This window comes from Branchiostoma floridae, chromosome 2 (assembly GCF_000003815.2).
Source record: "Branchiostoma floridae strain S238N-H82 chromosome 2, Bfl_VNyyK, whole genome shotgun sequence".
Classification (NCBI taxonomy): Eukaryota; Metazoa; Chordata; class Leptocardii; order Amphioxiformes; family Branchiostomatidae; genus Branchiostoma; species Branchiostoma floridae.
Window position 1 is genome coordinate 16,508,589 of NC_049980.1, and position 26,860 is coordinate 16,535,448.

General features: G+C 43.1%; 2 protein-coding genes across 2 annotated transcripts in view; both read left to right on the plus strand.

Moving 5' to 3' along the window:
- LOC118431996 overlaps positions 1-10,341 on the plus strand; it is a gene marked incomplete in the record, with an annotated part of 22,309 nt that extends 11,968 nt beyond the window's left edge. Inside the window, 15 exon segments of the mRNA XM_035843463.1 lie at positions 2,335-2,703; positions 3,210-3,251; positions 3,678-3,707; positions 3,929-4,216; positions 4,384-4,683; positions 5,136-5,310; positions 5,538-5,688; positions 5,941-6,175; positions 6,404-6,790; positions 6,956-7,372; positions 7,497-7,892; positions 8,100-8,193; positions 8,376-8,608; positions 9,019-9,194; positions 9,530-10,341. Of these exon segments, the coding sequence (XP_035699356.1) occupies positions 2,335-2,703; positions 3,210-3,251; positions 3,678-3,707; positions 3,929-4,216; positions 4,384-4,683; positions 5,136-5,310; positions 5,538-5,688; positions 5,941-6,175; positions 6,404-6,790; positions 6,956-7,372; positions 7,497-7,892; positions 8,100-8,193; positions 8,376-8,608; positions 9,019-9,194; positions 9,530-9,532 (3,296 nt within the window).
- Positions 10,342-13,059: 2,718 nt separating this feature from the next.
- On the plus strand, positions 13,060-26,835 carry LOC118432006. The gene is made up of 15 exons (XM_035843474.1): positions 13,060-13,139; positions 13,437-13,518; positions 14,015-14,077; positions 14,375-14,433; positions 20,486-20,555; positions 20,685-20,859; positions 21,825-21,975; positions 22,243-22,477; positions 22,687-23,073; positions 23,245-23,661; positions 23,793-24,188; positions 24,390-24,483; positions 24,859-25,091; positions 25,505-25,680; positions 26,026-26,835. The coding sequence occupies exons 2-15, from the start codon at positions 13,458-13,460 to the stop codon at positions 26,026-26,028; spliced, it is 2,520 nt and encodes an 839-aa protein (XP_035699367.1). The 5' UTR covers positions 13,060-13,139; positions 13,437-13,457; the 3' UTR covers positions 26,029-26,835.
- Positions 26,836-26,860: the final 25 nt, after the last annotated feature.

Sequence of the window (26,860 nt, forward strand, 5' to 3'; positions counted from 1 at the left end):
ATTTGTTCTCTATCTGGGCTAGTTTGGTGAGCATGTGCTTTATTTGTTCTCTATCTGGGCTAGGTTTGATGTGCATGTGCTTTAGTTTGTTCTCTATCTGGGCTAGGTTTGGTGAGCATGTGCTTTAATTTGTTCTCTATCTGGGCTAGGTTTGATGTGCATGTGCTTTAATTTATTCTCTATCTGGGCTAGGTTTGATGTGCATGTGCTTTAATTTGTTCTCTATCTGGGCTAGGTTTGATGTGCATGTGCTTTAATTTGTTCTCTATCTGGGCTAGGTTTGGTGAGCATGTGCTTTAATTTGTTCTCTATCTGGGCTAGGTTTGGTGAGCATGTGCTTTAATTTGTTCTCTATCTGGGCTTTTTTTGATATGATGTGCATGTGCTTTAATTTGTTATCTCTCTGGGCTAGGTTTGGTGAGCATGTGCTTTAATTTGTTCTCTATCTGGGCTAGGTTTGGTGAGCATGTGCTTTAATTTGTTCTCTATCTGGGCTTTTTTTGATATGATGTGCATGTGCTTTAATTTGTTATCTCTCTGGGCTAGGTTTGGTGAGCATGTGCTTTAATTTGTTCTCTATCTGGGCTAGGTTTGGTGAGCATGTGCTTTAATTTGTTCTCTATCTGGGCTTTTTTTGATATGATGTGCATGTGCTTTAATTTGTTCTCTATCTGGGCTAGGTTCGATGTGCATGTGCTTTAATTTGTTCTCTATCTGGGCTAGGTTTGATGTGCGTGTGCTTTAATTTGTTCTCTATCTGGGCTAGGTTTGATGTGCATGTGCTTTAATTTGTTCTCTATCTGGGCTAGGTTTGATGTGCATGTGCTTTAATTTGTTCTCTATCTGGGCTAGGTTTGGTGAGCATGTGCTTTAATTTGTTCTCTATCTGGGCTAGGTTTGATGTGCATGTGCTTTAATTTGTTCTCTATCTGGGCTAGGTTTGGTGAGCATGTGCTTTAATTTGTTCTCTATCTGGGCTAGGTTTGGTGAGCATGTGCTTTAATTTGTTCTCTATCTGGGCTTTTTTTGATATGATGTGCATGTGCTTTAATTTGTTATCTCTCTGGGCTAGGTTTGGTGAGCATGTGCTTTAATTTGTTCTCTATCTGGGCTAGGTTTGGTGAGCATGTGCTTTAATTTGCTCTCTATCTGGGCTAGGTTCGATGTGCATGTGCTTTAATTTGTTCTCTATCTGGGCTAGGTTTGATGTGCATGTGCTTTAATTTGTTCTCTATCTGGGCTAGGTTTGGTGAGCATGTGCTTTAATTTGTTCTCTATCTGGGCTAGGTTTGATGTGCATGTGCTTTAATTTGTTCTCTATCTGGGCTAGGTTTGGTGAGCATGTGCTTTAATTTGTTCTCTATCTGGGCTTTTTTTGATATGATGTGCATGTGCTTTAATTTGTTATCTCTCTGGGCTAGGTTTGGTGAGCATGTGCTTTAATTTGTTCTCTATCTGGGCTAGGTTTGGTGAGCATGTGCTTTAATTTGTTCTCTATCTGGGCTAGGTTTGATGTGCATGTGCTTTAATTTGCTCTCTATCTGGGCTAGGTTTGATGTGCATGTGCTTTAATTTGCTCTCTATCTGGGCTAGGTTTGATGTGCATGTGCTTTAATTTGCTCTCTATCTGGGCTAGGTTTGATGTGCATGTGCTTTAATTTGCTCTCTATCTGGGCTAGGTTTGATGTGCGTGTGCTTTAATTTGCTCTCTATCTGGGCTAGGTTTGGTGAGCATGTGCTTTAATTTGTTCTCTATCTGGGCTAGGTTTGATGTGCATGTGCTTTAATTTGCTCTCTATCTGGGCTAGGTTTGATGTGCGTGTGCTTTAATTTGCTCTCTATCTGGGCTAGGTTTGATGTGCATGTGCTTTAATTTGTTCTCTATCTGGGCTAGGTTTGATGTGCATGTGCTTTAATTTGCTCTCTATCTGGGCTAGGTTTGATGTGCATGTGCTTTAATTTGCTCTCTATCTGGGCTAACCCTCGCTGGGATGTATCAGACGAGAACAAAACCCTTGATGCCTATGTCGAAAGAGATTTGGGCTAACAAGCACACATCTTCCCTGTTTTTTGGTGCAAAAAGACTTATCATAACTGGATAAAAGTTGAAACAGATAACAATATCTACGCAAGGTAACAGTTGACCAAGCACCTGGATAGGCTGATACCTGCAACACCTGGCCGTTTCCTAAGTCTATTGAAATTGCTTTAATAAATGTTACCTTCCATATCTTATCACCTGGATGTCTACTCTCCAACGAAGTAACATTATCAATCCTACAGCTGCTGTCAGGACCAACATTGCCCTGGGACGTCCAGCGGAGCAGTCCAGTGTCGCTCACGGGGGCGCCCCTGGACGGGCGGTGGACGGGAACAACAACAGACAATGGTCAGGAAACTCCTGCACCCACACCAACAACGAAAACCAGCCGTGGTGGCGGGTCGACTTGGGGTCCTCCAAGTGCGTTGATCGTGTTGTCGTCACCAACCGCCAGGACTGTTGCTCAGAACGACTGCAAGGCTTCAAGGTGTACATCGGAGACAACCCGAATGTTGCCGCTAACCCTACATGTGGGGGAGCGCAGTCCGTGAGCGGCAAGATGACAATCAGCGTGGACTGTGGTGGTCGGACGGGCCGGTACGTGGGGATAGCTCTGCCGGGCACACAGCCTCTAACACTGTGTGAAGTGCAGGTCTTTGGAGGTATGTTATTTGCTTCCTTCCTCTTTCCTTTGTAGTTAACCTGGCACTATTTTGCATGGCAATAGCTGGAAAGTTGAAACTATGTTAGATAGTATCAGGTCCCATTTTATCTTGGTGTATCTCCAAGCAGAGATTTCTGTCGGGAAGGATATTTGAATTGAATTGAATGAAAGACTTTTAGTGTACATTCATGTCTCGACGGGCTAGGTACAGGTCGCTGATGGTGTGACTTAAGAAACATAGACAGGAAAGTAGAAACAACAATATACATACAAGTTAACTGAACGAAGTTGCTAAGCTAACAGGATGGCCAACATCTCCTCACTTTTTTGTACAAATGTAGGTATAGGAACAGATAATGTTTGATGTACAAGCTTTATCTAGGCGCATCTCATATAAACAATTATCCCTGGCATCAAGATGTTCAAAGTACGGAAACTCTTTTTAATAGTTACCGGGATTTCGTCTACGGCAGCTTTATATAATGTTTGAATTTGTGTCTGTAGGTGCTGTGTTCGGAATTCCAGCGCCACTACCCCCACAATGTGGTATGTAGATGCTACAAACTGTTGACATTTTTTTTTTGTAAATTAGGATCCAAATATGATCCAGATATGGATAAAACATGGTTTCAATGTGAAGGGTTGGTCATAGAAAATACAGTAATCTTATAGTTTAAAAATCTTTCTTAGAGCTGAATCAACTCTTTCTCAGTACTAGTTTTTTGGTATGCGTGTGCTTTTATTTGTTCTCTGTCTGGGCTAATGCCTGAACATAGGTCCTTTATGCCTTGTGCCGAAAACTCAAACCACAAAAACGTTTATCTTCGCAAGGCAACAGCTACTCAAGCACCTGAATAGGCTGATACCTGGAACACTTGACTGTTTCCAAAATCTATCCAGTTGCTTTAGTACCTTTCATATCTGATTGCCTGGATATCTACATTTTAATCATTGTCATTTGCACACTTCCAGGTCCTGGACAAGACTGTGAACAACCAGGCGGTAAGATAAAAGTTAAACCATTTAGTAAGCTATGTCTATGTCCTTTCAGACCATTATGATGAACGACACGAATCCATGGACTGATATTGATAAACATCCGATTTGCATGCCATACATCTCCCATACATCTGCTTCTCAAGACATTACCTAGGGTCATCTTGGGTTCTTCCTTTTACACGTGATCAACCTAAACTTTTGCATGATTCTGTTATTTTCATAAGAATACATCAGCCTTGGCTGTTGGCGAGACACCGGTGATAGAGCCATCCCAACTCTGGAAGGTTCCGACCCGCGTCTGGACGGGCCTTACCAAAACCGCCAGGACGCCATCCGAAAGTGTTACAACGTCGCCAAGGATCGAGGATTCTCCTACTTTGCGGTGCAGAACGGAGGGTGGTGCGCCTCTTCCCCCATCGCTGGAGAAACCTACCAGAAGTACGGACGTTCTTCAACCTGTGGTAACGACGGCGAAGGAGGGCCCTGGGGTAATGAGGTGTACAAAATCACAGGTGAGAGCCAATGTGACCCATGTGTGTTGCCAGTTACTGGAACTTACAGGCACTACAGACCTGGATATAACCAGCGATGTTTTTGATTCTTCGTCAATCATTTCGATCCCGGTGATGATGATTATTTGACGAGCTAGAATAAACAAATGTCTTGTATCTCTCTGCAGATGCCCGGCCGGAGATTGTAAGCCTTGGGTGCTGGCGGGACACCGCGGACAGAGCCATCCCGACTATGGAGGGGTCGGACGCACGTCTGGACGGAAGTTATCAGGCTCGTCAGGACGCCATCAACAAGTGCAGCAAACTGGCCAAGGCTCGTGGTTTCAACTTCTTTGCGGTGCAAAACGGAGGTTGGTGCGCCTCTTCAGCCACCGCTGGTCAGACCTACAGGAAGTACGGACCGTCCACAAGCTGCAAAACGGACGGCGAAGGCGGGCCCTGGGGGAACCAGGTGTACCAAATCACAGGTTTGTGTATCGTTACTGATGGATTCAAGAATATATCTGTCCTCGATCGAAGTGGTTAGATTGGTAGATTTTTTTCTGCCCTCATTACCATTTGTTGTCCTTAACGAGGACAGCAATTCGCAAGTGGGATTTCGAAAGTGCAGTCCATTTTCCAGTTGCGACACTTTGAATTCAACAACACTTCTAGAAATGACCGACTGACCGACCGACTGACAAAATACACAGACTGTAGCTTAAAGGGAAGGATATAGGTAGGGGAACGTAATGTCAATAAATTCTTCCAGAGATGGCTAAGATGGTGTTCAAAGATACTTTGCAAGTTAAAGTAACTTAATTGAAATTACAATCCGTCGGTGATCTCAATATAGATATAGGCTAGTGCGAATTCAGAAATGCTGACAAAACATATCTAATTTGTCTGCATCACTTGTCTTTTTACAAAACTCTACCAGGTTCGTCAGCATGTGTGGCACCGCTGGACCTTTTCTTGCTCCTGGACGGATCTGGCAGCGTAGGAACTGCAAACTTCGACAAGGTGAAACAGTTTGCTGCCGATGTGGTCAACAGCTTTGACGTCAGCCCGACTGCCACCAGGGTTGGTGTGGCACAGTACTCTGACAGGAACAGGTGGGCTTCTGGACTTTTGTGTCTCCTGCACACAGACTAGCATGTAGAACAATGTATGGAGACATGATAATGCCCGGTCAATAATATAGGTACCATCATCATCATCATGCCAGGTGTCTTTAAGAGCTAGTATTCTGCGTATTGATCTAGCAGTGACTTCAGATTTTATTTATCTATCCAAGCATTTACAGCTTAGATGTTAGTAACTACTATTATTCATTTCTCAGTTTGGTGTTTAACCTGGGAGACCATGCAGACAAGCCGTCTACCGTGAGCGCCATTAACGGCATCTCGTACCAGAGAGGCGGCACGAAGACCGGGGCTGCTCTGGAGTTCGTCCGCCAGAATGCTGCATGGAGGGGAGGTGCTGTCCCAAAAGTACGTAACGACATGTAGAGATTAAATCCAACCTGTGGAAGTGATCCCATCTACATAAATGCAATGCGATCGCTTTAAGTAGTTTCTTAGGTGATTTCCCTATTGGTAGACCACCTAGAGTGACCACCTGTCCACTTAGACCAGCTTTCATTGGTCTCCCCGGTCTTGGGCAGTTTTGACCGTACATTACTATCCTACACATGTATCTACACATCATGACAAAGACACGGATGAATCCGCGTACTCCTACAGGTGATGATCGTGTTGACAGACGGGAAGTCTGGTGATGCCGTAGCGGCGCCATCTCAGAGCCTGGCCGCGGACGGAGTGGCAGTCTATGCCATCGGGGTGGGAAACTTTGATCATGCGGAACTCCTACAGATTGCCAACAGCGACCAAGACAAGGTGATTGAGTTGACCGACTTCAATGCCCTGGCCACGAAGATTGACGACATTGCTAAAGTTGTCTGCTCATCTGTGTCAGACGGTATGTTCCGATTTGGTACTTACATGGTTAACTGTTACACACTCATCTACATCAATTTTGTGCAGGAACTCGATTTATATGCATGCCTATCTCATTGGTTACTAACCCAATTGCTTTTGTACATAGTTTCAATTTATGTTTTATCATTCTGTATTGAAAAATATTCACTACATGGGTTTGGGCCTTGATGATGTGTTTAAGCTCTTGATCCTGCCCCTTTCTTTTCAGGTTGCCCTAGTGGCTACAAGAGCCATAGTGGGATCTGCTACAAGGCATTCAACACGAAAAAGACGTTCGTTCAGGCATCTAAGGCTTGCTACGCGGATGGCGGCACCCTTGCCATGCCCCGGGATGCCGCCACTAACGCCTTCATCAAGTCCCTGAAGGACGATGTCGACCCGTCCGGTTTCTTCTGGTTCGGTCTGGTGGATCAGCACCAGGAGAATGAGTGGGTTTGGATAGACGGTCGGCCTCTCGGCAGCTTCAGCGATTGGAAACCAGGAGAGCCAAACAATGCAGGCGATGAGGACTTTGCCGAGTACTTCCCTACACAATGGAACGACGTGGGCGGGAACGCAAAAAACAGAAAATTCATCTGCCAAGTAATTCCAATAGGTACGTCATCATAATGCTGTTCAACGTTTTGTACACTTTCAATTCTAATGACTACGAGTTTAGATGCAGATCATGTTGGAAATGGCAAAGCGTTACAAAAAAGATCAAACAACGTGTTTTGTGTGCCCCATCTAACTTTATTTCTAACCTATACTATTGACGCAGATTGCCCAGAAGGCTACGTGTACCATCCACCTAGTCGCATGTGCTACAAAGCCTTCGATGTCAAGAAAAACAACGAAGGAGCGATCGAAGCCTGCTCTGCAGACGGAGGTTCCCTTGCCATGCCCGGTGATGCCACCACAAACGTGTTCCTCATCTACCTGAAGAATGCTGTCGACAACAAAGCCTTGTTCCGCTTCGGACTGACAGACGAGCACGAGGAAGGAGGGTGGATGAGGGCCGACGGCATCGCCCTGGGGAACTTCCAGCCGTGGGGTCCAGGAGAACCGAATAACCTAAGAAACGAAGACTGCGCCGAGTACTTCCCTGGGAGTCATCCTAAGAACAAAAGAAACAAGTGGAACGATGGGCCATGTGCCAATCAAAATCGGAAGTTTATCTGCCAAGTCGTCCCGAAAGGTAAGTTCTACAAGTCATTCCTCTTGTCCAGACTATAACTCAACCAATACCAATACCATAAATGAGTTCCCTACATATCATGAAGCATTCCTATAATTTGCTTTACTTTCGCTATCTTCTGTAGACTGTCCCAAAGGCTACAAGCAGAGCGGTGCAAGCTGCTACAAGGCCTTCGACACGAGGAAGAATCACGACGAAGCTGCGAAGATTTGTAGGGCTGAAGGAGGGTCTCTGGCCATGCCCCAAGATCAGGCTACTAACGACTTCTTGGTCAACCTGAAGAACGAGGTGGACGGCACTTCGTGGTTCTGGCTGGGAGCGGATGACAAGAACGACGAGGGCACGTGGCAGTACGCGGACGGCGAGCCCTTCGGGAGCTACAGGAACTGGTTCCCGGGTGAACCGAACCAGGCCGGCGGGAACGAGGACTGTCTGATGATGTTCGAGAGCCCCAGGAACATGTGGAATGATCAAGGCTGCGCAACAAAACAGAAGTTCATCTGCCAAATCAAAATGCCAAGTAAGTTTACCATAGAAATGGTCTTTGGGGGCACTGAGCTTTCCGTTTTGGAACAGACATCCTACTAGTTGCAAGCAGATGTAGGTAGAAGTTAGATGATACTAAATTAAATATGATTCCAACAGACCATGTACATGTAACACATTTTATTGTCAAGAAAATAACACGCAAATATCGTTTTCTAAGATGTTAGATTTTTTGTTTCAGTTGTAGATTCCTGTGGAGGCAACGTTCCTGGAGAGGTTGGAGTCATTGTCTCACCTGGATATCCTGTGACATACACCGATCATCAGAAGTGCAGGCATGTATCATGACACATTGATTGCCATTTCATTGTGCTTTTAGCAAGTATGCCATAAAAACCTGGAGTGTTATGTTCCTTTGATGGTTTTACTTATGTATATATATATATATATAGGATATACCCAACACGGTATGAAATGAATAGTAGATTGATTTGGATTCATTTATGTCATCATACAGCTGGAACATCATGGCTCGACCAGGGAAGGTCATAACTGTGATCTTCGACGACTTCGGCCTGGAGAGTACCTTCGACACTGTGACTGTTGAAGACGCCTGCAGCGGCAAGGAGCTTGGAAAGTTCTCCGGGTCTACTCTTCCTGCAGCTGTCCCCAGCACCGACAAACAGATCAGGGTCATCTTCACTACCGACCATTCTGTCACTGAGCGTGGTTTCAAGCTTCGATACTTCGGTAAGTTGGAAGATCGTCCCCAAAAGGTTACCGACATGCATACATTTAAACTAAATTTAGCTCTTACAAGATCCTATGCTACAAGAGGAGAGGAGAGTTCTGTGGTCAGGTAGGAAATTTTCAATTTTCTGTCATTTCTGGTATGTGTGGGTTGTCCACAGCTCTGTAATTATACAACACTGAATGTCATTCCATATGTTTCTCCAATCTTGCTTTAATCTTGAATGTGTTCACATTTGGTGCTAACACAACTTCCTCTAGTAAGTTGTTCCACTATGTAACCTTTATGTTACTGAAGAAAGGAGCTTTCATGTCACCTCTCCGGCGTTAAGACTACACGCCTGGTTTATACACTAACCAATGAATATATTCTCAACACAAATCCATTGGCATACATCTGGTCTTCACAGCCAGTGACCCCTCCGGTAAACGAGCGATTGCGGAGCCCATGCCTGCCCAGCTGCCTGATGAGGCCCTACAGGAGCGTGACCAGGAGGAACCCGCCGACAACACCAACGAGGGGATGCTGCTGGAGACCCTGAAGATACTGGAGGAAGACCTGCGGAATGCTGGCAACGAGCTGGAGGTACGACGTACAGATCTTCACCAACAACCAGTGAATATATTTAGAAAACTTGATAAAAGGTTTGATTGGTAAAAGTGAAAGATTGATGTGCTACTCAAGTGAAGAACATGATATTGGAGTATCTAACGTTTTGGGTTGTTTTTTGTTTTTGATATTGCACCTTTTTTTCCGCCCAGCAAATGTTAAAAACTTTAACAGTATTTTTTCCCCCAGAACCCTTTCTGAAAAGTTACTGAAACTACATTTCCACATTATGCTGTTTGTTTTATATGCATCCTCAATGGACAGTGTGGCCTAAGCTTATATCAATAAAAAAAAAGTTTCTTCTTTTGCAGTGAAACCATGAAGAGTGACATCAAGTGATGACAAATGAATCACCAAAGGCAAGACCAATCATCAGAGTACAGAGACATGATAACTGCTTAGCAGGATGCATCAGTAGGGCAAATGATTAGCATAAGAAATGATAAAGAATAGTAACCAAGGAAATCAAGTGTTCATCTCGCCTTTTCTTGTTACCATAGCTTAAGACATTACTGAAATACAAATAGCAATCATCTTTTTCTTTTTAAAAGCAGTACAATTTCTTTTTACTTTTGACTGTTTCCGGGTGTCTGTGCAATGAAAATAGTTTTTGTAGGACTGCTTGTAGGACGTTTAGTTCTGTTACTTCTAATTCGACTTCACTCAGCACGTCATTTATCTATATTATACAGTGTGAAAAAATGCATTCTTCTTTCAACTTTATAGCAACAGTTAAAAAACTTTGCCAAAGAGTACATCTTGTATGTATTAACTGGACCATTTGATCAGCTGTTACAGGAAATGTTTAACCCAGCAAATCCTAAACGTATATGGGGATATGAGAGGTCCTACATGTAATTCTAAAACCAACATCAGTATTGCTTCCTTGAAAAATATCAACATTGGTAAACTGAGACTGTTAGCAACTTTCTTTTCTAAAGTGTAAATTTCAGCTTGAGAAGTTTTAATGACTGTATACGTAATGTTTTCAAACAGGTCTTCACTCACAAATAATAAACACGGTTTGTATTCAAATTCTGTTATATGAAGCTAGAAGTTTAATGAAAAGAATGGAAATCATTGTCACATATCCAAGAATACTATTAAAGCTTGTAGAAACGGAGCACTTGTCCTGTCCTAGTACTTGGGCCTTTGCTGCCTTGCTGTATGTTCTGGTACGCTTGCTGAATAACTTGAGACAGTTACTGAAATTTTTCATTCCATGAGGTAAATGTTTCTGAATAGTGTATGACACATAATATCAGAATGGATATCAAGAATCCACTTTGTGTTGCAGTGGAAAAACACCTTTATACACAAATGTAAGATACACAGAGGTCCTCTTACTGAACTGTTTGCTCACCCAAGGACCTTAGGCTGAATATACTGCATATAAAATATACAAAATGATACACCTTTAACATTTTGCCACAACTATTTAATCCCATCTTTCTTAGGCAACTTGTCACAATTAGATTACCATGATGCTGGCGCAGTTACAATCTTGCAGTCAAATTTGAAGTGTGTATTATAAAAACCAACAGACAAAAGACATTGTTCAGAACAATAACTTGCATTTACTAGCTTTTCCATATGTCGTCCAGTTTCTTTTCAACCATCCATCATTATGTCTTTTCCTTCAGACATCTGCATGTAGAGCAGCTAACAAAATTCCTCGTTCTTCTCTAAGTGGGTACCAAACTGATATATAGCAACTGTTTATATGGTCTAGTGTGACTGATATCTTCCTTAACATTTTCCATAATCTCATACAAGACATCCCAAAATGCAACTGCACAGAACATGAAGAAAAAATATCTTCTCTTGCCACGCGTCAGAACCTATAGGCTAATCAGGCTGAATATAGCTTGTCACTACATCTCAAAATGAGAACATCCTAAACTTTCTTCTTTCATACAGGTTTCTACACGGTTCCCCTCACGCGCCCGTTCTCATTGCAATTCCACAGTGTATTATGATAGCGATATTACGATTTAGCAGGACAAGATAGACAAAAAAAGATGCACAGAAGAAGTAGCAAAGGTAAGCTGTGACAGCAACATGTAACTGTGGAAAATGATGTGTTGATCATCTGTCAAATTAGTATCGCTTGAGAAATCGCAGTAAACGTGGCGGTATTATGGAAATGGGTGTTATGTGTCTCCTACTGTATTACATTACGAAGATCTTGCCGGGTACATACGGGGTTGTTCAAGAAAGAAAAACATCCCGTGTTCTTGTCCTTTTATTCATACATTCCAGATCTGCAATGATGTACTAAACTTAGGTACAGATGACGCTCTTGGACTTCTTGACCAGACAGTCGTCAATGCTAGCGGACGACTAGCCAGAAGGCAAATGATTAAGGCGACAGTAGAGAACGGACTTTTTTTTTTTACTGAAAGTGGCTTTCCATCTCTGGTGTTACTGCAATATTGTCTCTCGGATTAGAGGCGCATCCATTACCAAGAAGTCGTTAGCAGTCTTCCTCCCTACGAGGGGCGGTCAATAAGTAATGCCCCTGACCCACGTCGTCTGATCTAAATGAAATTTTGTATGTGTAATGATTCATATCTTTATAGGTAATGTTGCAAAAACAGCTCTGAACTAATTGTGGTTTCTGATTTACTGGTGTTTGAACTGAGTCAGGTGCGAAATGGACCAGGTGTGAAATGGAACCAGTTGAGTGTCGCGCAGTGATCCGGTTTTTGTATTTGAAAGAACGCACACCAAAGAAGACTTTTGATGAAATGAAAGAAACTTATGGTGATGATGCCCCATCATATGACCTTGCAAAACGCTGGCATCCTGAATTCAAACATGGCCGGAAGTCTGTGGAAACAGCTCCCAGACCTGGTCGTCCCTCTTCTGCCATTGATGAGGCATCTGTTGGAGGACCAACCTGGGGTGTCCTACAAAAACGGTGTCCAGAGCTGCATCAAACGATGGGAGAAATGCATAACTCTGGGTGGTTCCTATGAAGAAAAAAACATTAATCTCCTGCTATGGAAAATGGGTCAGGGGCATTACTTATTGACCGCCCCTCGTATGTCAATAAACAAGACTGCAGATAAAAGTAGAAAGGACAAAGAGTTATTTGACATTCCACCTTAGGTTTGGCAGCAGTCGTTTTTCACGGATTAGTGCACTGCATGCTCAGGATGCCAGGTGTGTAGCTTCTCTTGTCAATTGCGCATTTCACTTTCATTGTATCGTTTAGGAAACGCGTAGGTTGAAGTTGATTTTGGGTTCTCGTTACAGCTTTGAAAAGTGGCCGACCCTCATAATCAGGCACGCATTTTGGCACACCGTGTACTTGTTTGTTTGATTTACATAAGTCTTTCACTGATGATTTGCAAAAGCGTCAAGTTCTTCAGACACGAAACAAAGATATCCCGAATACTTGCCTTTTTATTCGTACATTCTTGACACGCAATGGTGCATAGACGTTGACAGGTGCGGAAGATGCTGTTTAACTTACCAACCAGGCAGTAGATGATTCACTACCTAATTATAAGACGGTAGACGTTTTTTTGGTACGGAAATGTATTCAAGGAAGACAGGTAGTGAATGCAAAATTGTATAGCTTCTTTTTCTTAACATGTTCATTGTGCCATTTAGACAGGTGGGCGGTTGGAGTTGACTTGGTTGAAAGTCACTGATCTATAGAACAGTCACGCCTCGCGCACGCACGTTGGTCTATAAAACAGTCACGCCTCGCGTACGCACGTTGGTCTACTTGTCTAGATGACTGAAATTGTTCACAGAAGATTAAAGAAAGTGTTATGTTACCGCCCCCTTCTGAAGGATATATAAATGGGGTGGTGTGGAGCTTTGTCAACTTCCAAAGACGGGACAAGTTCAAGAAGCCTGAAAAATCGAAGCTCCCCTTGAGGTCCCAGCTTGGCGTTGACCTAACAGGTAGGGACCCTGCGTCTCCTTCGAAAATGTAACTGTGTTTTACTTGAAGTCCTATTTTGTGCATTTTTCTTAGCCGCAGCACGCTTACATTTCTGAACGCTCTACCACAGCAGAGAGCTGGTGCCCAGCACACCAACAGGAACACTTAGTCTTTGTGTCTTCATAGAAAGGGCAAAAAGCTAAAATGAGTAGCACGAGCATAGATTATCATTTCAAACTTTCTTCACAACTCTTACTTGTCATTAAAGGGCTCCATTCGTCATCAATTCGTAATTCTGATTTGTGTTTGGTTATTAGGAAAACTAGAAGCTGACGAAGATGAAGCTGTGTCCGTCTCTTCTGGTGGCTCTGCTTCTACTCGTCGTTGGAGGAAGTTCAAGTAAGCAAAGGCACATGCACATGCACAAACACACACGTAGAAATGACAGTACAAGTAGAGAGATTTGTCATTTTGGCCGTTTCGTAGTTTTCGTGTTGTAACTACGTCTTCATTTAGATACAAACAAACAAATATAAAAACTGATAGCCCAGTATTGTTCCAGGGTGGTCACACAGGTGGAAAACGTTTGACACCAAGGAATCCTAATTCAGTCGGATGTGACTAAGAAAGCGGTGGCACTTGGAGGGAAGTACAAACTGTGCCAGGAGGTTGAGGAGAAATCTATAACTGATAAAATGAATTGACACGGCTTACATGTGGTTGAACTGTACAGTTTGCACCGACATTTTCGCAATCCATGTGAAGGAGCTCTATAGCTATATGGTTTCTACTTTTATAGAGACTGGGATCTGTACATGTAGACCATAGCAACCCTCGTACAGACTTGTCACCCATACGGCACCCAAAAATTCTCCTTTTCTCACATGTTTAACAGAGTCGGCTGCTGCCCCCGACAAGCGGGATTTGTCAACCAACTTTCTGATAGAACGCCTGGAAGGTAAGGATGTTTCATGTCCTTTGTTGTAAACTTATCTTTCAGTACTTGCAGCAGTCTTACACTGCAAAGTCATCATGGTACATTATAGCTTCTAACCCTGGGTTAGGGCACCAGAAGACTAGGGCGTAGAACCAGGTATACTTTTGACTAGGCTTGTACTCGCAAATACACACATTCCTGTCAGAAATGCTATTATTCAACATAGTGCTTAATGCTAGAAAGTGACTGTCGTGTGGCCAGACTTAAAAGTATTTTTGTGGACTTGATTAAAATTTTTTCATTAAATCGCCCCACCAGAGTTCCTGCGGGAGGAGGCTGCCGACAATGGAGACAATGCCGCCGCGTCTGTGGAAGAGGTAATGCACATTCCTCTCCATACAATGTAAAATATAAATTTATGTATTATTGTTTAGACATTTTAGAAAACCAAAATCTTTCGTTAGTTAGATTTCCCTTGCCTTGGTACGTCGTTTGCACTTCCCCAGCACAGCTAGGGAGGTAGAAAGCGCATGGAGACCATTTATCATCTTCGCCAATAAGGATATACAGTCATGTATTATGATATTACTGGTGTCGTCTGTCTGCCTGTGCGTGTGCCTGCGTGTTGCCAGCATAACTCGAGAAGCTGTGAATGAAGCCTTTTGATATTTGGTAGGTAGGTAGGGGTCGGAAAAACAAATCTCAAGTTTAATAATTTGCCTCCTGTCAGCTTTCTATGGTAATGCAGCGGAACTTTAGGTTTCGATATCTTTTATAATTCAAATATCCGCTTGTTCAACTCTTTGTCATTGACTGAATGACTGACTGACTCACTATCCAGTTCAGCGTCCACTGTTCACCGTTTTACGAGGGTTGGATGTTGCGGAATGTCGTTTAGGTCTAATTGCCAATCTCCAGCTGCCTCTTTCAAGGGGGTTACCTTTTTGCAGGTTCAGTTTGCAAATATCTTCCTTGACATAGTCTACCCGCTCTTCTTGGGGCGACCACGGAGGTTCTGGCCGTTCATTTATCTGTTCACAATCTTTTACTCTAATGACGTCATCTGTGAAGTGCTTTTGTCGATATTTTAATACAGACTTGTAGCTAGATCAATAAAAGCGAGGACCGTCCTGTTCATTTATTGAAGAAAATCTTATTGCACTTTTGAATGGCGAAAGGGGGTAGCTGAAACGTCTTGATCACTATCTACTTGTACGTGTTCACATGTTTAGTGGAATCCCATCCCTTTCGTAATTCCTGTGGACCAATTAGGTACTCACTTTTACCGGCCAAACCACCTTTCTAGAGTTTGCACCTGTGTGTAAACAGTTATGGCTGAGATGTGACAGACACTACGTGTTGACAGACAGGTCTAAGCGTAGTTTGACAGGTTGGGTGACATGGAATATGCCATGACACAGCTGAACGTACAGTCGGTCGCCCATACAAATACTAGTATAGTAACCTATACCGGGTATTCAGAGTAAGGCCCCGTCACATAGCTCGAACTTTTTGCGCGACGGGGTTTTCATGCGCAGTAATAGTCGTACGTCTTGCGTTGGGAAGAACTATAATGCCGTAAACACAAATGTCGTAGGACATCGATCAATGGGGTAAAAAGTAGGTAAGATTAGATATTGGGAAACCGCTTATGACGACAAAAAGAGCGGAAATGGATTTTAAACATTTTCCCCATATAGCAGGATTCGCTACTTCTTTCTACCGGTGGCGTGAAATATTCATAAATTTTGACCATGTTGCGATGCACGGTTCAGTTTTCCCTGGTATTGCCGATGTTGATAAAAAGTGAAACCATCAGAACACAGTAGCAATCAGAGAACAGCGCACCCGTTCAATCTGCTTTAAAGACTAGGTTTTCTACGTATACGCGGCAGATTCGGTTGCACGGAGTTCCCCGGCCCCCAATCATGGAAGTAGTTGTAGTTACCTTTGCCAGAATGGCTAAGCTAAGGTTTTATTTTCGGTCCGGTTGTGTGTTTTCCCCCTGTTTGTGAACAGCATAGCTCGAGAAGACTGCGACGGATGCAGCTGATATTTGGTGGGTGGGTAGGGGTCTGGAGAACGAAGGGGGTTTTCGATAATGGGCCCCCTAGCGGCTTGCTAAGGTACTGCAGCGGAACCTCCATGCTTGATATCTCGCGTTCTGGACATGCTGCGGTCATGATTTTTGAGCGGTAGGGAGCCCTTAAAGCAGAGAGTGATTGCTGCGAGTTTGGACCCCCTAGCGGCTTTCTTGGTAGTGTGCAGGCGCCGGTTTACTTGCAAACTTTTGTCCGTGTACAGCATAACTCGAGAAGACTTCGACGGATGCTGATGATATTTGGTGGGTGGGTAGGGGTCTGGAAAACGAAGGGGGAGTTCGATAATGGGCCCCCTAACGGCTTGCTAAGGTACTGCAGCGGAACCTCCATGTTTGATATCTCGCGTTCTGGACACGCTGCGGTCGTGATTTTTGAGCGGTAGAGAGTCCTCGGGGCACAGAGTGATTGCTGCGAGTTTGGGCCCCCTAGCAACTTTCTTGGAAGTGCAGGCGCCGGCTTACTTTCGAACTTCGGACGAGGATAACTGGAGAACGTGTTGACGGATCGTCATGATTTTTGGTATGCAGATGGAATGAGTGATGGCCTGCGTGATGAAATGCTTATTATTTAAATGAGAAGCTAATTTGCATAATTAATGAGGAAAGTTTATAAGTCCACCTCAGGCCATGATAGGACTTTCAAACTTGTGACATGTGTGGCTGGAAAAGAGAGAAATGTCGATAGATATCAATTATGCAAATGGCGAGCTTATTTGCATAATTAATGGCAAATATGAACGTGTTGCCGGATCGTCATGATTTTTTATATGTGGATAGCCTTAGTGAAGACGTTCATAATGAGATGCTAGTTATGCAAATTAACAGCTAATTTGCATAATCAATGTGGGAAGTTTATAAATCCACTGTCTCTCCTTACCTCTGCTAGGACGTGTCTTATTGACAACTGTTCAGTGCCAGGCAAGTAGATCAAGCTTGCAGGCTGACCCAGCCTTGCCCCTGCCCCCTGGGTGCCAATCACTTTAACCAACTAGAGCAGACTTATGCTGAAGGAAAATTGAGGATAGGTTGATCCCATGTGTTTTGAACTTCTGCAGTTTTGTTAATAGTTATTTCCATGACAAATGGAGATATAGTTTGGAGTGTGCCTGTGTGTTTGTTTTTCCGGGTCATCTTCCACCTGCAATGTGACCTTACAGTACCAACGTCCTTGCTACTCTCGAGTATCAGGTTGCTCAGAGCATTGACTGTTATCAAGATAACGTCAGGCCAGTCCAACTCAATGTCTTGGTTCACGGATTCTATTTTTCTGAATTTCAGAAAAAAATTGTATCTCAGCTCTAGACTACCAAAATGAAATCGTCTTAGCACAAGCTTTTGCTTGCAGTCTTGCATTCATAGAGGTGTGCCTTAATCAAATAACATATATAATTATATGTAATGAGTAGCATACTTATGTCTACAGACATCTTTCTACATGACAAACCTGGTTCATTTGGCAAAGGTATGATTTCGTCGAACTCTAGTTGTTACTGTGATGTTATTGTAGGGTAATTCTAAAGAGAGTATGCCTATTGTATGCGCATATATCTCCATTAGTTTTCAGGTAGACTCATGAACTTGGTTCTCCATTTGAAAACCCATGCCATTTTTGCAGCTGACTTTTCCATAATAGAGGACATGTAATTATGTTGATTTTGTATGTACTATCATTGGAGATTTCCTCTGCCTTGGTACGTCGTTTGCACTTCTTGAAGTAGTTGCCTTACCCATGTTACTTTGAGGTCATTATAGGGTAATTCTAAAGAAAGTGTAACGACCTGGTATTAAGTTCCCACCGCATGTGGGGCCCTGGTCCATCTGGATCACCAGAAGACGACCGACACTCGTGGTCAGTCAATTCTGGAGTGATAAGCCAGCGTGTCCGGACCTCTCTTAAGCTAAGGGCACAACCCGCCGCACGTGCAATTTGTCCGTACGTTTTTTGGGAGGCCACGTCCGCCACGTATTTCTGAAAACGTTCAGGCTGTACAAGGCAGGCGCGTCGCCCGTACTCGCACGTACGGAGGCAAATCCGCAGCCCGATGGCACACAAAGTTTTGCCTGCACGTAAACTTTTACAGCGTGTCTACATGCTCCAAAATCGTTGTCGAACAATTTTGTGAGTCGGGCCGCCGCATTCAGTGCATTTTGCCCATTTCCCATGAAAACACGACCTGGATTGTGAAAGATTTAGCCCTCCTCGCGGGAGACAAGAAGCACACACAATCACAATTCTACTGTCAAAAGAAAGCTAATACATCATAACATCAAAATTTTTATTCATGTTTGTCTAAATTGGTCACCAACTTCCGAAGAGAGCAAATTCCAAAAGGGTGGCAAGTTAGGGCGCACTGTCTATTACGCAGCTCAAAATCGGAATTTATATTCACGATAACGTCCTCGGTGTTTGCCAGTTGTAACGCGGAGGGTGTATGGTCCATGAACAGTAAGGATGCCTTCCTTTTTCGAGTATGGCCTCTAGATGAATGTTTAAAAAATTCATTGATCAAAACTTGACCACTCTTTGGCAACTAGTGATGGAGCGCCGTGAGTTTGAGCGCGTAAAAAAGCGGGCATGTTATATAGAGTTGAAACCACTCAACATTAGAGTAGTTTTTAGTCACCTTCACCCACGCTTGATTTCCGAGATAGCTGTAGTGAATGGGGTTTGTTTAAACTAGTTTCTTTTGAGAGGTGTTGTGATAATTGTTTTGTCCTCCCAAGGAGTTAAAACTCTTTGTTAAATTAGAAGCGGTGCCTATACAATAGCTATGATGTTCACCAGGGAATGTTCTGATATCTATCAGCGGGAATGTACACGCCGTCGCCGTCACACCGTGTGTAGTTAATGTCCTATCTGTGTCGATCTGAATATGGAGAACCACCATTAGCAAGCGTCAAGCCACAATCTTGGAGTCATATATCATACTTTGAATGTTGAAAAAATGTAATGTACACATTCGGCGGAGGGGGCTGAAACATGATGACCGCTATCTAGCTACATGGCCCCACTTAATTATTGGTACCCCTTTATGATAACGTCACATTTCCTCAAAGGGGCCCGGCCGATCGCAGTTTCGGGGAACGAAAAGAACGATATAAAAGACAAGAAAAAAACTGACCAAAATATTTCAACAGCATGCCTTGTACATATTTATTGGCATGAAGTTAATTTTTTCTTAACATCAAACAGCCCGGCCGGGCCCCGGGTAGGAAATGTGACGTAGTCCTTACTTCCCGTAGATCGGTTATATCTTAGCGTTTACTAACCAATCCACCTTTCACTTTTAGTGTTTACTGCTAAAGTTATGTGCAAACTGTTATGTATGTGATGTGATGAATGTTGCATGTTTGCGGACGGATCTACGGGTGGTTTGGCATACCTGTCGGGTCCAATCCGGGGTGTTCTGTTTGACCTACAAAGAATGCCATTAGGGCAGACTGAGCTTATAATCGGTCGCTTAGGGCTATGGTACTCCATCTCATATTTGCACACAAATACATGTAGACTATACTGGATATTCAGAGTAAACATAGCATAGATATGTGGTATATTATCCATTTAAATATCTATCTATTCAATCAACATATCAGAAATAAAATGGTAGTACATTTTTGAACAGCTGTTGATGTTAAAACTACGGGAACATAAAATAAGGGAAAGGGCACCTTTACTGGTACTGTACATGTAGTTACGACAAGTCATTTTCATGGTTAAAGTGGGCTCCGGGGTATTGAAAGGTATGATATGCAAATCATGGCATATCATCTTTGATTAGACAATACCGTTTATACACAAGCACATATGCAAGGGGCCGGGATGATTCTCATAGATTTCAAACCATGTTCAATAACTACTTGTTAATCTACGCAGGGAAATGCGCGCTGACTGTGATATACCCGACACGAAGGACCAAGGGCGACACAAGCAGGGGATTAATCACGTCATTGGGTAGGGGAGGGAGGGGCCAACACCACAATTTACATACAAAAGGATCTGTCCTTGGTGCTGAATATCCTTCTCTTTGATTGGTGCTCCCAATGTTTCACCACAGGGAGCACAAATCAAAGGAAAGGATATTCAGCACCAAGGACAGAAATAAACCTTATTCCTTACAAAGTACAATAAAACGTTAAACGCAAGTGAAAGAACGACATCACAAATGCATATACTCTGTCAAAGCCATGACATCGGAAACAACTGCAGCACAGTTCTTAGACATTCGACACTAGTTGCCCTCCCTAATACTTTGATAGGCGATAAAACTAAGGCAGTCTGATACGGAGATTCTAAAGAAATTATCTCTGTTGTCTGCGTTATCTTCTAGGATGATCCGTCGGCTAGATCAGGAGATCTCGAAGGCAGCGACGAGACTTTCTTCGAGACACGGGGGGGCGGTGAGTTCTATTGATTTGTAAGAAGTAACAAAGTACGGATACATGCATATTGGATTCCAATGGCAAGTCAAAAAACCTCGAGGAAAATAATGTTTCTACATCACTTTTCTTTTTGCAAAACTCTACCAGGTTCGTCAGCATGTGTGGCACCGCTGGACCTGTTCTTGCTCCTGGACGGATCTGGCAGCGTAGGAACTGCAAACTTTGACAAGGTGAAACAGTTTGCTGCCGATGTGGTCAACAGCTTTGACGTCAGCCCGACTGCCACCAGGGTTGGTGTGGCACAGTACTCTGACAGGAACAGGTGGGCTTCAGCTGGACTTTTGTCTCTCCTGCACACAGACTAGCATATAGAACAATGTATGGAGATATAATAATGCCCGGTCAATAATATAGATACCATCATCATCATCATCATCATGCCAGGTGTCTTTAAGAACTAATATTCTTCTGAATATTTATCCAGGCATTTACAGCTTAGATTGACTTAACAGGTGTATCTAAGGGATATCTATCACTGGCATATTGGCAATTTTAGCTTTAAAGTATTTCAAGTTTGGTTTCAAATCTTTCAAAAAACAGGTGTAAATTACATATTTGGCAATAAGGATACAATGTAAAAGCTTGTTGTCTCTATGTGTTTCAGATATTTCATATATAATCAAGTTCTCATCTATGTTCAGATCTTGCTGTGTTTTGATTTTCCACCATGTACAAAAGTGTTTCCAGAAAAGTACAACTTCATGACAATATACAAAAAGGTGCTCAATAGTGTGTTCTTCATTACAGTTATTACATTTGTTGCTTTGTTTGATGTTAACTTTTTGTAGCCAGTTGTTTGTCGCAAGATACCGGTGTAGAATCTTATACTGAAAACATTGTAATTTTGTGTCTTTTGTTACAACAAAGGCATTGGTATATGCATTTTCAATGTTATCACTTCCTATTTTTTGTATAATGTTGTTATCTTGACCTGGTGATACAAATTGTTTCTGTATCAGGATATCATATATTTGCTTACATGTGAGGGTATGAGGGTCTATCTTATCTGTATAATGTATGATGTTTTCAGGATTGACGCTTGTTATCCCTCTCTCTCTCTCACCCAGTCCTGTTATACCACATGTTAATGTTTTTTTTTATCGTGATCCAATGATGTATATGTATGAGCTATTGTGTATTATGCTGAAATATTGAATAAAGTTTGAAAAAAATTAAAAAAAAAAATTACAGCTTAGATGTTAGTAACTACTATGATTCATTTCTCAGTTTGGTGTTTAACCTGGGAGACCATGCAGACAAGCCGTCTACCGTGAGCGCCATTGACGGCATCTCGTACCAGAGAGGCAACACGAAGACCGGGGCTGCTCTGGAGTTCGTCCGCCAGAATGCTGCATGGAGGGGAGGTGCTGTCCCGAAAGTACGTACCGACATGTAGAGATTGAATCCAACCTGTGGAAGTCACCCCATCTACTTATTATATTTTTTATCAAATGCAATGTGATCACTTTAAGTGGTTTCTTGGATGATTTCCCTATTGATAGACCACCTAGAGTGACCACCTGTCCACTTACACCGGCTTTTATTGGTCTCCCCGGTCTTGGGCAGTTTTGACCGTACATTACTATCCTACACATGTATCTACACATCATGACAAAGACACGGATGAATCCGCGTACTCCTACAGGTGATGATCGTGTTGACAGACGGGAAGTCTGGTGATGCCGTGGCGGCGCCATCTCAGAGCCTGGCCGCGGACGGAGTGGCAGTCTATGCCATCGGGGTGGGAAACTTTGATCATGCGGAACTCCTACAGATTGCCAACAGCGACCAAGACAAGGTTATTGAGTTGACCGACTTCAATGCCCTGGCCACGAAGATTGACGACATTGCTAACGCTGTCTGCTCATCTGTGTCAGACGGTATGTTCCGATTTGGTACTTACATGGTTAACTGTTTCACACTCATCTACATCAATTTTGTGCAGGAACTCGATTTATCTGAGTGCCTATCTCATTGGTTACTTACCCAATTGCTTTTGCACATAGTTCCAACTTCTGTTTCATCCTTCTGTATTGAAAAATATTCACCACATGGGTTTGGGCCTTGATCCTGTTTCTTTTCTTTTCAGGTTGCCCTAGTGGCTACAAAAGTCATGGTGGGATCTGCTACAAGGCATTCAACACGGAAAAGACCTTCCTCCAGGCATCCGAGGCTTGCTACGCGGATGGCGGCACCCTTGCCATGCCCCGGGATGCCGCCACTAACGCCTTCATCAAGTCCCTGAAGGACGATGTCGACCCGTCCGGTTTCTTCTGGTTCGGTCTGGTGGATCAGCACCAGGAGAATGAGTGGGTTTGGATAGACGGCCGGCCTCTCGGCAGCTTCAGCGATTGGAAACCAGGAGAGCCGAACAATGCAGGCGATGAGGACTTTGCCGAGTACTTCCCTACTCAATGGAACGACGTGGGCGGTAACGCAAAAAACAGAAAATTCATCTGCCAAGTAATTCCAATAGGTACGTCATCATAAAGCCTGACAATGTTAACGTTTTGTACACGTTCAATTCAAATGACTACGAGTTTAGATGTATATCATGTTGGAAATGGCAAAGCGTTACAAACAAGATCAAATAACGTATTTTGTGTGTCCCATGTAACTTTATTTCTGACGTATACCATTGACGCAGATTGCCCAGAAGGCTACGTGTACCATCCACCTAGTCGCATGTGCTACAAAGCCTTCGATGTTAAGAAAAACAACGAAGGAGCGATCGAAGCCTGCTCTGCCGACGGAGGTTCCCTTGCCATGCCCGGTGATGCCACCACAAACGTGTTCCTCATCTACCTGAAGAATGCTGTCGACAACAAAGCCTTGTTCCGCTTCGGACTGACAGACGAGCACGAGGAAGGAGGGTGGATGAGGGCCGACGGCATCGCCCTGGGGAACTTCCAGCCGTGGGGTCCAGGAGAACCGAATAACCGAAGAAACGAAGACTGCGCCGAGTACTTCCCTGGGAGCCATCCTAAGAACAAAAGAAACATGTGGAACGATGGGCCATGTGCCAATCAAAATCGGAAGTTTATCTGCCAAGTCGTCCCGAAAGGTAAGTTCCATAACAGTCATTTCTCTTGTCCAGACTATAAATCAACCAATACCAACAACATTAAATGCGTTTCTTGCATATCATGAAGCATCCCTATATATAATTTGCTCCACTTTCGCTATCTTCTGCAGACTGTCCCAAAGGCTATAAGCAGAGCGGTGCAAGCTGCTACAAGGCCTTCGACACGAAGAAGAATCACGACGAAGCTGCGAAGATTTGTAGGGCTGAAGGAGGGTCTCTGGCCATGCCGCGAGATCAGGCTACCAACGACTTCTTGGTCAACCTGAAGAACGAGGTGGACGGCACTTCGTGGTTCTGGCTGGGAGCGGATGACAAGAACGACGAGGGTACGTGGCAGTACGCGGACGGCGAGCCCTTCGGGAGCTACAGGAACTGGTTCCCGGGTGAACCGAACCAGGCCGGCGGGAACGAGGACTGTCTGATGATGTTCGAGAGCCCCAGGAACATGTGGAATGATCAAGGCTGCGCAACAGAACAGAAGTTCATCTGCCAAATCCAAATGCCAAGTAAGTTTACCATAGAAATGGTCTTTGGGGGCACTGAGCTTTTCGTTTTGAAACAGACATCCTACTAGTTGCAAGCAGATGTAAGTAGAAGTTAGATGATACTAAATTAAATATGATTCCAACAGACCATGTAACACATTTTATTGTCAAGAAAACAACACGCAAATATCGTTTTCTAAGATGTTAGAGTTTTTGTTTCAGTTGTAGATTCCTGTGGAGGCAACGTTCCTGGAGAGGTTGGAGTCATTGTCTCACCTGGATATCCTGTGACATACACCGATCATCAGAAGTGCAGGCATGTATCATGTCACATTGATTGCCATTTCATTGTGCTTTTAGCAAGTATGCCATAAAAACCTGGAGTGTTATGTTCCTTTGATGGTTTTACTTATGTATCCTAAGAACAAAAGAAACATGTGGAACGATGGGCCATGTGCCAATCAAAATCTGCCAAGTCGTCCCGAAAGGTAAGTTCCATAACAGTCATTTCTCTTGTACAGTCTTCACCCGGGAACCAGTTCCTGTAGCTCCCGAAGGGCTCGCCGTCCGCGTACTGCCACGTACCCTCGTGGGTATATCCTATATATATATATATATATATATAGGATATACCCAACATGGTATGAAATGAATAGTAGATTGATTTGGATTCATTTATGTCATCATACAGCTGGAACATCATGGCTCGACCAGGGAAGGTCATAACTGTGATCTTCGACGACTTCGGCCTGGAGAGTACCTTCGACACTGTGACTGTTGAAGACGCCTGCAGCGGCAAAGAGCTTGGAAAGTTCTCCGGGTCTACTCTTCCTGCAGCTGTCCACAGCACCGACAAACAGATCAGGGTCATCTTCACTACCGACAATTCTGTCACTGAGCGTGGTTTCAAGCTCCGATACTTCGGTAAGTTAGAAGATCGCCCCAAACAGTTACCGTCATACATACATTTAAACTAGAGCCTACAAGAGTAGAGTAGTAGTAGAGTTCTGCGGTCAGAGAGGAATTTAGGTTTTCAATTTTCTGTCATGATCATTTTGGGTTTGTGTGGGTTGTCCACATCCATATAGTTGTACATCATTGAAAGCCTTTTTCATATGTTTGTCCAATCTCGCTTTGAAGGTGTTCATATTTTGTGCTAACACAACTTCCTTTGTTCAGTTGTTCCACCATGTAACCATTCTGTGAAAGCTTTCTTGTTATCTCTTTAGGGTTAAGACTACATGCCTGGTTTGTACTATTCTGTGCAATAACAAGGTACACTAACCAATGAATATATTCTCAACACAAATCCATTTGCATACATCTGGTCTTCACAGCCAGTGACCCCTCCGGTAAACGCGAGATTGCGGAGCCCATGCCTGCCCAGCTGCCTGATGAGGCCCTACAGGAGCGTGACCAGGAGGAACCCGCCGACAACACCAACGAGGGGATGCTGCTGGAGACCCTGAAGATACTGGAGGAAGACCTGCGGAATGCTGGCAACGAGCTGGAGGTATGACGTGAGATCTTCACCAACAACCAGTGAATATATTTAGAAACTTAATAAAAGGTTTGATTTGTAAACGTGAAAGATTGATTCATCTAATGTGCTATTCAAGTGAAGAAAATGATATTGGAGTATCTAACGTTTTGGGTTGTTTTTCATTTTTGCACTTTTTTTCCGCCCAGCAAATTCATTGAAAATATTTGCAGGGTACAGAACTTGAACAGTATTTGTTCCTCCAGAAACCCTTTCTGAAAAGTTACTGAACCTATATTTTCCTCATTATGCTGTTTGTATCCCCAATGGGAATTGTGGTCTAAGCTTATATCAATTAAATTGTTTATTCTTTTGCAGTAAAACCATGAAGAGTGACAGCAAGTGATGACAAATGAATCACCAAAGGCAAGACCAATCATCAGAGTACAGAGACATGATAACTGCTTAGCAGGATGCATCAGTAGGGCAAAGGATTAGCGTAAGAAATGATAAAGAATAGTAACCATGGAAATCAAGTGTTCATCTCGCCTTTTCTTCCTATCATAGCTGAAAACATCAGTTTAAAAATACAAATAACGATCACCTTTTTCTTGTTAAAAGCAGTACAATTTCTTTTTACTTTTGACTGTTTCCGGGTGATTGTGCAATGAAACTAGTTTTTGTAGGACTGTATGACGTTTAGTTCTAATTTGACTTCTCTCAGTACGTCAATTATCTATATTATACAGCGCGAAAAACGCATTCTTCGACTTTATAGCAACAGTTAAAAAACTTTGCCAAATAATACCTATTGCATGTATTAACTGGACCATTTGATCATCTGTTACAAGAAATGTTTAACCCAGCAAATCCTGGACGTATGTGGAGATAGGAGAGGTCCTACATGTAATTCTAAAACCAACATCAGTATTGCTTCCTTGAAAATATCAACATTGGTAAACTGAGACTGTTAGCAACTTTCTTTTCTAGAGTGTGTCTACTGTCAAACGTAAATTTCAGCTTAGAAGTTTTAATGACTGTATACGTAATGCTTTCAAACAGGTCTTCACTCACAAACAATTAACACCATTTGAATTCAAATTTTGGAGTTATATGGAACTAGATGTTTAAAGGAATGGAAATTATTGTCACATATCCAAGATTGCTATTAAAGCTTGTAGAAAAGGAGCACTTGTCCTGTCCTAGTATTTGG

Excerpts from the sequence above, each read along its gene's own strand:
- LOC118432006 (XM_035843474.1), top strand. The coding sequence starts at position 13,458 with ATGAAGCTGTGTCCGTCTCTTCTGGTGGCTCTGCTTCTACTCGTCGTT. Across the intron at positions 22,478-22,686 it reads CTGCTCATCTGTGTCAGACG|GTTGCCCTAGTGGCTACAAA; the intron begins GTATGTTCCGAT and ends TTTTCTTTTCAG. Across the intron at positions 24,189-24,389 it reads CTGCCAAATCCAAATGCCAA|TTGTAGATTCCTGTGGAGGC; the intron begins GTAAGTTTACCA and ends TTTTTGTTTCAG.